At 51.1% G+C, this 10,917-nt stretch overlaps 1 protein-coding gene across 1 annotated transcript in view; it reads right to left on the bottom strand.

Moving 5' to 3' along the window:
- The window catches only part of SEMA3F (semaphorin 3F), a 40,739-nt gene that overhangs the window by 25,139 nt on the left and 4,683 nt on the right, over window positions 1–10,917 (bottom strand). The window contains exon 2 of the mRNA XM_003800607.3: window positions 9,877–10,036. Coding sequence (XP_003800655.1) covers window positions 9,877–9,988 — 112 coding nt within the window. The 5' untranslated portion in view covers window positions 9,989–10,036. The remainder of the gene's footprint in view (window positions 1–9,876; window positions 10,037–10,917) is intronic.

The following is a 10,917-nucleotide window of genomic DNA, read 5'->3' as shown; positions in this document are numbered from 1 at the left end:
AAAAAAAAAAAAAAAAAAAAAAGACAGTATCTTATTTTCGGAAACACAGTAGGTAAGCCAGTTCACAGCCATTCTCACCCAATTAGCAACTAATTATGGCCTCCTAGTCCATTCATCTTAATTAACATGTAAACGACTCCTGGTGTTTTTATTCAATAATTGGCTCTGATTGAATTTAATTTAAATGTCTGAACTGAGGACAGTTCAGTACCAGTTACCATATTTCATCACCTAGAGCTGCTACTTCCTAGGAAATGTCAGCTCTGCCAGGTGAGAGGGACCCCAGCCCAGGGAAGAGGGTAGAGAGGCAGACACCACTGGCCTGTGAAGGTGGAGATGGCTGTAGTTCCTGTATCCCTGACACATCCATCCCAGGGGTGCAGGGAGTTGGTGAGGTCAGAAGAGCCTCTAAAGGGACCCTCAAGATAGGAAATCCTCTGGAATGAGGGCCCCTTCTTAAGGGCTGCTGTAAACACCCCAGCTGTTCACCAACCACAGGCGGGATAAGAGCCACCAGGCTGGGCTACAGCTCCACTATACACATCCCTTCCTATTTTAGGTGCTGGGGGCTGAGACCTATAGGCCTAGGCATGCTGTTCTCATGCCCGTTCCACCCCAGCACCCACCTGCTCCGCCCAGGAGAGGACAGGCTGAGGGCACAGCTTATTCTCACCAGGAAAAGCCAGAAGAAAAGGAGCAGTAGGGTCCCTCCCTGGCACACATGCCAGCCAGGAACCAGAGGGTCCACACCTCCAACGTGTTCTCCCCAAGGACATACAGGGACTTTTGACCTTCTGTCCCAGCAGATGAGAGCTCTCCAGCCTTGGTGTCTCCACTGACTAACCCCTGCCTACCTCCATGGTGCCTGATTATTCCAGGTCTAAGGGGGCCAACAGGTCCTACACGGACCCTACCAGCATGCACAGCTGCCTGTGAGAACACATTTGGGTATTCAGCAGCCAAGCAGAGGTTAGAGCTCCAACTCAGCTTTGGAAGGACACAGTGTGGTCAAGAGACTTGGCTCTGAGCAAGGAGTAGGAGGACGTGACTGGGACCAGGCAAACAGATCATATAGGAATGTGTCCCCAGAAGTGTGATGTGAGTAAGAGTTAGTCCTGAGGGGGGTTACACTGATCCATTTCTCAGGTAGGGAGAGTTAAATGGTGGCTCAGTGAATGCCTTCAGTTTCAGAGGCCCACCCCTCCTCCCACATTCCAGACCTGGCCCGGAAACCCCTCACTCCTTCCTCCACCACCTCCTCCTCCTCCTGTGACTGCAAAAGACAACAAACTCTCCATGGCTCATTTACTCTGATAAATCACCCAGACAGACAGGACAGGCCAGGATGGGACTGACAGGCTGGTGAGTGTCAAGACCCTCCCCCTTCTCTGGGTCCAGCCCTCAACTCTGCTATCCTCCTTGGACTTCTGTGGACCCTGTAGCCCCTTCACATCACCTAGAGATTCCAAAGATGTTCCAGACATCTTTGTTAGCCTCCCCCTGCAATATTCTGATGGGGAAACTGAGACAGAGAGCAGACAGATACATGCTCAGGAACCCAGGCAGGGCTGAGCTGCCCCGGACAAGAGAAGGAACAAGTATTCCACAAAGGCCTGATGCTGAGATGAGAAGATATAAGATCAACATGACGGTCCAAGTAGCCTCAGGCAGAGGCCCATGAAGTGTTACCCACTCAGCCTCAGGGCAGGAACCCAAAGGGCCCCCAAATCCTAGCCACTGCTGTGCCAACTGTAGTGAATGGCCTGTGAAGTAGAATGCAACCATATTGGCTCGGCGCCTGTGGCTCAAGTGGCTAAAGCGCCAGCCACATACACCTGAGCTGGCAGGTTCGAATCCAGCCGGGGCCACCAAAACAACAATGATGGCTGCAACCAAAAAATAGCCGGGCATTGTGGTGGGCACCTATAGTCCCAGCTACTTGGGAGGCGGAGGCAGGAGGCTTGCTTGAGCCCAGGAGTTGGAGGTTGCTGTGAGCTGTGATACCATGGCACTCTACCCAGGGCGACAGCTTGAGGCTCTGTCTCAAAAAAAAAAAAAAAAATGCAACCATATTGGCTGGCCAGCAGAAACACAAACTCTGCCATGGAGGGAAATGAGGGTACTGCACTGAGCCACAAATAGGAAGAAACAAGGCCCTTGGCTGGGTGCAGAGACCTCAGAGGAAAGAGCATGTCCGGGTAGGAAGCCAAGTAAGGGTGGTGATAGGAGTGGGGGGAGGTAAGCAGGGTAGGAGGATGAAGGAAGGAAGGGGGGGGAGGGGGATCTGGAGCTGAGGTCTCCCAGCTGCAAAGGCTTCCTGATCCCTGGAGGGGCCTGTTGTTTTGGGTCTGTCCCTGCCCTGCAGAGTGATGCACCAGATCGCCAGTGCTTGCTGGGGGTCCTAATGAGAATGCCACAAGTCATCTAAGGAGCCCCAACCCCTCCCCCACAGGCTGATCCCCTGGATCCTAGGCCAGCGGCCACTGCCCAGATCCTACTCTTTAGTGGGTCAGGACCAATGGTCAAAGTCTGGAGCCCAGGAGGTTTCTGGCCTCTCTCTGGAGCTGCTCAGCAGCCTGGGTTGGGGGGCACAAGGCCTGCCAAGCTCTAGCACCCAAGTGAACTAGGCTTTGGATTCAGACCATAGCCTTCTGGCATCCAGGCCTCTGGCAAAGGCCCTCTTGCTATTTCTAAGAAAAATGCAGCAAGAATCCTCTCTGCTCCTCCAAAGCTCAAAGGGCTCCCTTGAGACAGAGCTCAGATTCCCAGGACAACCCCAGGGCAAGCCAGCCAAACATGCTCTCCCTAGCCCTAAGTGAGATGTCTAGGTGAGCCGCCAAAGTCTGGTCACCCCTAGCATAGGCTAAGGAGCCAAAAGCAGTATTCAAAGAAGGGGTCATTGTAGTGGACCATGTGCCCCAACCAGGCTTGGGGGTTTATCTCCAGGGAGCTACCTCCAAGGTATCTACTCACCACTAAATGCACCCCCATCATTGGGATTTTCCCATAATACAGTACTTCTGCCATGAAAAAAAAAAAAGAGCTTAAAAACTATGAAAAGAAAGTCCAAACTCTATATACTCACCTTAAAAGTTAAGACTCCATCTAGCATCTTGCCCTCTTCACCAGAGCTTCTCTGCCTCTGCCACAACCCTCCTCCCCTGTTTCAGATGTGGCCTTCTTTATGAAGCCTGCATAGATGCCTGTAGTAGGAATTTTTCTCCTCCTGACCCCAGTCTACCCACCCTACAGGATTCACGCCTCTCCTGCAGTCCTTTATAAATGCCATCTCCCTTCCCAAAAGTTAGAATTCTGGAGGAAAGGGTGAAGCAGTATGGGACTCCTTGAGGCATCCCCCTGGCTTAGCCTTCACTTTTCTGTCACCATCAGCACAGCTCCTGGTTATGAGACTTCCTTCACCAGGGCAGTAACAATATTCACACAGTTAATTTTCCCAACCAGTGAAGCCAGTACTATTCTTTCTTTTTATTTTTGAGACCGAGTCTCAAACTGTCACCCTGGGTAGAGTGCCATGACATCATAGCTCACAGCAACCTCAAACTCTTGGGCTTAAGCAATTTTCTTGCCTCAGCTTCCCAAGTAGCTGGGACTACAGGTGTCCACCACAATACCCAGCTATTTTTTGTTGTTGTTGTTACAATTGTAATTGTTGTTTAGAGGGCCTAGGCCAGGTTTAAACCTGCCAGCCTTGGTGTATGTGGCCAGCACCGTAACCACTGAGCTACAGGCGCCACCGCCAGTACTTTTCTTCTTTTTTTTTAAGACTGAGTCTCAAGCTATCACCCTGGGTAGAGTGCCATGGCATCATAGCTCACAGCAACCTCCAGCTTGGGCTCAAGCGATCCTCTTACCTCAGTTTTTCCATTTTTAGTAGAGACGGGGTCTTGCTTTTGCTCAGACAGGTCTTGAATTCAAAAGCTCAAGTAATCCATCCACCTCGGCCTCCCAGAGTGTTAGGATTACAGGTCGCAGCTCAGTGCCTGTAGCTCAAGTGGCTAAGGTGCCAGCCACATACACCAGAGCTGGCAGGTTCGAATCCAGCCTGGGCCTGCCAAACAACATGACAACTACAACCAAAAAATAGCCAGGCATTGTGGCGGGCACCTGTAGTCCCAGCTACTTGGAAGGCTGAGGCAAGAGAATTGCTTAAACCCGAGAGTTGGAGGTTGCTGTGAGCTGTGAAGCCACAGCACTCTACCCAGGGCAATAGCTTGAGGCTCTGTCTCAAAAAAAAAAAAAAAAAAAAAGCATAAAAGGATTACAGGTCGCTAGTACTACTCTTATCCCTATTTTCCAGACAAGGGAGTGGGAACACAAAGAAAAATTCACCACCCAAGTTCTACCTGCAGCCAGGATGCAAACAAGGCAGTCTTGGCTCTCAAGATGCTGCTTCCATGGGACCACTGCCATTCCCCCTTTACACAAGGGGTAACCAGGGCTCAGAGAGGCTAAACCACTTGTCTAAAGTCACACAGCCAACAAAGGTAGCATTGTGGTTTGTCTGCCTTCAGGGCCAGCCAGCTAAACTACCACCACCACTTGTGCATTATACCAAATTTAAGTGCTCTGTTCTCTCCCCTGGGTGAGGAGAAGGAGGTCTCTCAGGAGTCAGGAGCCAGGTACCACAGCCCTGAAGCCACCTTCTGATATAATACCTCTTCTGGAGAGGTCAAGGCATCAGAGGGGCATACATACAGGTACAGACAACCAACAACCCACTCTGAAGCTCACTGACTCCCAAGGCATACAGGGTGAAAGATGCCTTTATGGGCTGGGGTGAGATTTTTATCTTGGTGGTTTCTCTTTAAATTCTTTATGATTACGAAGCAGCAGGAGCTGCCAAGGAACATGATTTACTCCTTGAGCATGCACCAGTTCCTTGCTTAGTGCCAAGGGAAGCTGGATCCAAAGGAGGAGGGGCAGGCATTATGCCAGGGAACCAGAGACAAGGCCTGTGCTGCAGAGGCCCAACCAGTGGCAGTCCCATCCAAATCTTAGCTGGACCTGGAAGGGCCACAGCAGAAGGCCCAGACCATGGTCTTGCTGACTTAGGCTGGGTCTTAGGCAGGTTCTCAGGTAAGCACAAGGACTCTATCTCTACTCTCTCCAAAAGCTAATTCCTGGCCAGCTAAGGGACAGACAGCCCTTAGGACCTCCCAACTCCCTAATTAGCCACTTCCAAGTCCCTTCTCAGGAGTAAGGCAGCTCCCATTTCCAGGAAAACTGAGATCCCTAATGTAGGGATCTGGACTCATTTCATACTTTGGGTTTTCCTTCTTCATGATCCTGGCTCATCCTAGAACATCTATCCTTCCCTGACTTGCTAGCTCCAAATCCCACTATGGCTGTCAAAGTCATATGACCTCTCCCCAGCTCCCTGGTAACACCCCTTGCCTCAAATCTCCTGAATCTCCACCCATCTCCCTCCAACTCCTCTCCAACTCTTCTGCAATCTCAAAGCCCACGCCTTGCTTTGATTGGCCAGGGAGCCCCTAGGGCAGTGGTTCTCAACCTGTGGGTCATGACCCCTTTAGACTGTATTAAAGGTTTATGGCATTAGGAAGGTTGAGAACCACTGCCCTAGGGGGCAAGAGCAGATCCTCTAGCTTTCCAGCCCATAGTCATGCCTGGGGGCCTGAAGGCACTTCCACCCCCACCAATGTTCACCACTACCCAAGGGCAAAGTAAAGGGCCTATAAGCTCTTCATTTGTAAACAAGGAGACCCAGTAACTTTGGTCCTCTAGTGCTACATGCAAATAACATGAGTGGTGGCATTGTTCTGAACCATTAGCCCCAGAAGCAGGCCAACAGAGGTGGGTGTACAGTTACTAGTATCCATCTGTTCATACTTCACCTGCAGATCATCCTTCCTCACTGAGTAAGCCAGTTATTCCTGGGGTTAGAGAGGGCCCAAACATCAGGGCTGCTCTGGACATCAGAGCCCTTTCCTCTCTTGGGCCCTGGCTTTCCCATCTCTGACATGAGAGGGCCTCCTAGAAAATCTTGCTCAGGGGAGCGCTTGAATTGATAGCCTGGAAGTAAACAAACCCAAAGTCTTAACTTTAGCAGGCAGAGGGCATGAAGAATCTCCTCAGTGGAACCCTGACCCTTTCTTTGGGAAACAAGGCTAGAGAAGCTGAAGACAGTGTGGCAGCATCCTGGAAGTCTATCCCTAGCTCATGGGAGGGGGCTGTGTCTATAGCACCACTACCACCCCTGCCCTCCACATTCAGTCCTAGGACAGGATCAGGTATTAGGCAGAGCCAGGGTCAATGTCAGTCCTGTTCCTAAGTGACTTGGAAAGCCACTAGCCTCCTTCCTCACAGGAAACTTAGTCTTTGGAGGGACCACTGCTTTGTTATCACCATAATTACCTATTCTTATTTCTGTTATTTCATCTTTCCTGACCTCCCCTGGCAAGAAGAATTTCTTTTCCCTATTTCTGTCTCAGTTTCCCCAGTAGCACAGCCACCTTATGTCATCACAAGACCCCTCTCTCCCACCAAACATCTCTTGGCCAAGACCTAGACAAAGCCAGCCCAGGCAGCAGCAGTGTGTTGGAGGGTAGCTTCCTGGGAAAAAGTAAACACACCCCAGGCTGAACAAAGGACCTGGCAGGGCCCTGGCAACTCCCCTGCTACTGCCCGAGAGAGAGGTGGTGCCCCACAGCCTGGGTAATCTCAGGGTGGGGAGAGGAAAAGCTTTTTATCTGAGACTTGGCCAGGGACTCTGAGGTAAAGGGAACTCCAGGCCCAGGCATGGATGGTGGAGAAAAGAGGGTCCCACTGTCTAGGCTTTCCAGCCCAGGGATCTTTGAGCTCTCAAGAGCCAGGAATCAAAGAATATCTCATCTGCTCTTGGAAATCTTCCCCATGTGACCCCTCATTTCTGCATGATCTTGGCTGTGCCGCTGATAGGAGTCAGAAGCTGAGCCACAGAAGCCCTCCAAATTTGACTGAACCCTTGGCCCCTTCACCTTCATACCCTCCTGGCTCAAGAGCTGGCTGGGGTGCCTGGGTGGATGGGTAGGCAGCGACCCAATTCTGGTCCAGTTCCTGCCTTTTTTCCTTTATCTGCCCTGGGCAGTGTGGCCCCTCATGCCAGCACTTCCAGCTTGGAGGGTCTAACCCTATCCAAGCTGGAACTGGCAACTCCCAGCTGCAGCAGGACCCAGGGCAGGGCAGGAGATCCCTAGCCTGGGGTACCAAATATGGTGTCCATCCAAGGCCCAGGTGAAGAAACTGCAACATGAAACCAGAGTGACCCACAGTGCTTCTGAGAGACCCCCCTCTGCCCTCATATATACCCTAGTAGGAAGGACAACCCTCTTTCCAGTCTCTGGCATAGCTATAGGACCCCCATTTCTCTAGGTATTGGTCTCCATTCTCTCTCCACAAACTCTTGGTGAGGGCTACTCTTCACTGAGGGTACCTGATGTGTACATGACCAGGCTGAGATCATCCAGCATGGGGAATGCACAGGACCTAGTGCATAGCAAATACTGGGCTCCCAGGTGCACTGACCACCCATGTGTCCATTACTTTTGCCAGTTTGATTATGAACATCCCATCTTGTTCATTGCATAGTCCCTAGTACTCAGCACAGGGCATAGCGCATAGTACATGCTCAAGTATCTTTTATGCTAAAGTATCATCTAAGCATAAAATTAGGATACAAGGCCAGGCTGGAACAGGGAAGGTTATTCAGGGCAGGGGAACCTGTCTGTGTAAAGGCACAGAGGCCCTAGGATACAGTGGCCCCAGGTATGCTACAGCTGCCCCAGACCACCACAGCAGGCAGCTCCACAGGCTCTCTGCCAGGCTGCCACAAGTTTAGCTTTTAGTCACTGCGGGTGTGGGCTTCAGAGCTAATTGAGAGGGAATCGACCCGGCACAATGTGGGCGCCAGCAAGGCCAGGACACCAGGGTTCTATTTCTGGCCTCATCTCTGCCTCTTGGCTGACCTTGGCCCTCCCCTTGTCTGAACCTCAGTTTCCCTCTCTGGAAAACAGGAACAGAAGGCTTTGCCCCTTTGCCCTGAAAGTCTGATGAGGTTTAAAGGAGCATACAGAGGACCTCCCTATGTGTCATCCCTCTTGCTTCCTTGCATGCATTATGACAAAATCAATACCCAGAGTAGACATAAGGTCCCAGGATGGTAGAGACCAAGCCACCCTTCCTTCCTCAGTGGGGAGAGGAGATACTTCACCCCCTTGTCCAGGACCCTAGGCCAGGAAGGGGGGTGGGGAGAGGTCTAGCCCTTTTAAGATTTATTAATCTGCTGTGAGGAATTTCACCAGGGAAGGGTGAAGGTATCAGTAGAATAAATATCTCACCTTCCGAAGCCTGGGAAAGGGTGGTAGTTTTCTAACTTAAACCGATTAACTCTTCTTTGCCCATTTCTCAGGCTCTGCTAGGCCTCCTTCCAGGCACATCCTCAAAAATTCCAGAAGTCAGTGACTGGGAAGAGCTGATGATAAGCAGCTTACCTTCCACTCCTCCCATTAAGTTGTAGGGGTGGGATGAGGTCGGGGAGGGGCCTTACAGGGGGATATGGTAAGGTGGGGGCTGGGCCTTAGCCAAGCCTGAGGAAGAAAAGGTCAGCCCAGGCTTCCACCCCAATATGGCTGCCTGGAAATCTAGCTAGGGGTGAGTTAGCCCCACCCAAGGCAGGGGCTGGATGAAGTTACCTCTGGCCAGAGGAGGGCCAAGGCTGAGAACTCACAATGACTTCAGGTCCCCAGGCCCTAGCATGGCCACTACCCCTTACTGTAGGCCCAGGGTAGACTCTCCCAACCACACACACCCTTGAGGAAGTGGCCAGAGAGCCATCAGTACTCCTAGCTATGTGGACATGTGTGTTCACTTGCCCAGTGGGTTAGCTGCAAAGGCGATGGGGCTGGGGACCAGCTGCTCACTGTGCAGACCTTAACTCATCATGAAAACCTTCCAGTGACCTTGCAGGCAAAGTGCTCACTGGGATCTCAGAATAGCACAGGTCCTCACAATAGCATACATATGCTCTGCATGAACCCACAGGTAGTCTCCCTGCCAGTTGCAACTGACAGCACCCTCTAAGATTCCTGGGAACCCCTCCTACCTAGAGACTCATGGAAAGGCTCCTCAAGCACCCACACCCCAGCAGAGTAGGTCCTATTCCTCCAGCTTCCTGAGGCCTCAGTGTCTGCTCAATTGTCTGACCCTCCACCCCAGGGGACTGCTCAGGGCAGGCCCAGACAATAGCAGTGGCAAGGAAGTGCCTCAGTAAACTGAAATCTGGAAAGAGTAATACTCCCATCTCCCCACTTATTGCATAGAGAGAGAAGCCCTCCAGACCCTCGGCTACCCAGCTCAGGAACCTATAACCTGATGCTGGAAAATGTCCAGACTAGGATCCCTTGGCAAAATGTCTACGTGGTCCAGCAAGTCCTCACCTCCTCAGTCCCCTACTTCCCCCCTACACGCCCAGGGCATTACATTTGACTATACAATTTGTCCTCTTTTTACCCAGACCTCTCTCTCCTCTCTTGTGCAGTGGAGCAAGTGCTGTGACAAAAGGATGACTTCTAGAGAAGAAAGGGGAAGCCTCTGGCAGCACCTGTGGCTCAGTGGGTAGGGTGCCGGCCCCATATTCCGAGCGTGGCAGGTTCGAACCCAGCCCAGGCCAAACTGCAACAACAAAAAAAATAGCTGGGTGTTCTGGTGGGTGCCTGTAGTCCCAGCTACTCAAGAGGCTGAGGCAAGAGAATCACCTAAGCCCAGGAGTTGGAGGTTGCTGTGAGCTGTGATGCCACAACACTCTACCAATGATGATAAAGTGACTCTATCTCAAAAAAGAAAGGGGAAACCTCTTACCTTTGAATGAGAGCCGGACGCGAGGCATGGCCATGAGGAGGTCCTGGGTAGGGGTGGCTGGCCAGGCCCCAGTCAGTAGGGAAGCCCAGAGGAGGAGACCAGCGACAGGCATTGTGGGAGGGGCCTAGGGCCCAGGAAGCAGGCTCTGCTCTCTGCACACCTGGGAAGGTGAACCAAGATTGGAATGTGTGAGGCAGTTGGGGGAGCCCCAACCAACCAACATTTTCCTTGTTCAGTTTCTGCCCAAAGTACCTCAGTGTCCCTTCAATGGGTATCTCTCCATGTTTTCACCCCTAGCCTGGGGCCATGAATGCCCCAATGTGCAATCCTCTTATAAGTTCTTTCACCTGCCTTCATCTGGAGATGTGTCACCCATGGGTTAGGCAATGATGGGACAGCCTGGGCTCACTAGAACTAATAGGGGCAGCTGGAGACTCCAATTGTACCTCTCAGAGCATACTGAATTCCACTCAGCTCAAGAAGGTGATCTTGGACCCCTTTTCAGTTCCTAACAGGCTCTCTCCCCTCTACTTACTCCCAACAAAGTGGGCTACTCCTCTCACACACCTTGAAGAATGGGGGAAGATATGGGGTATATCCCTGCCTACTCCAGCCAAAGAGCTCTTCTGAGTACAGAGAAATCTGGACCTGATTATTGGGGTAAAGGGGAGACTGGGAAGAGAATGGGGGATAAGTGAGACACATGCAGAAAGCCCAAAGCAGAAGAGAAACAGCACCATTCAGAAAAGGAAAGGCGGGAGGGTGGTGGAGGGAGGGAGATTGGTGGGATCACACCTATGGTTCATCCTATAAGGGTACATGTAGAATATAAATGTCTTAACACAATAACTAAGAAAAAGACATGAAGGCTATGTTAACCAGTTGGATGAACATATTTCAAATTGTATACAGAAACAGTACACTGTACCCCACGCTATGCTCACTGTGCAGACCTTAACTCATCATGAAAACCTTCGTAATATATATTAATTAATTATCAATATATACTGCTATGATTTAATTAAAAAAAAATTTTTTTTT

This window comes from Otolemur garnettii, unplaced genomic scaffold (genome assembly GCF_000181295.1).
Source record: "Otolemur garnettii isolate 467f Iridium unplaced genomic scaffold, OtoGar3 scaffold00179, whole genome shotgun sequence".
Lineage (NCBI taxonomy): Eukaryota > Metazoa > Chordata > Mammalia > Primates > Galagidae > Otolemur > Otolemur garnettii.
The sequence above is the reverse complement of the archived record's forward strand: the minus strand, read 5'-3'. Positions and strand labels throughout refer to the sequence as shown.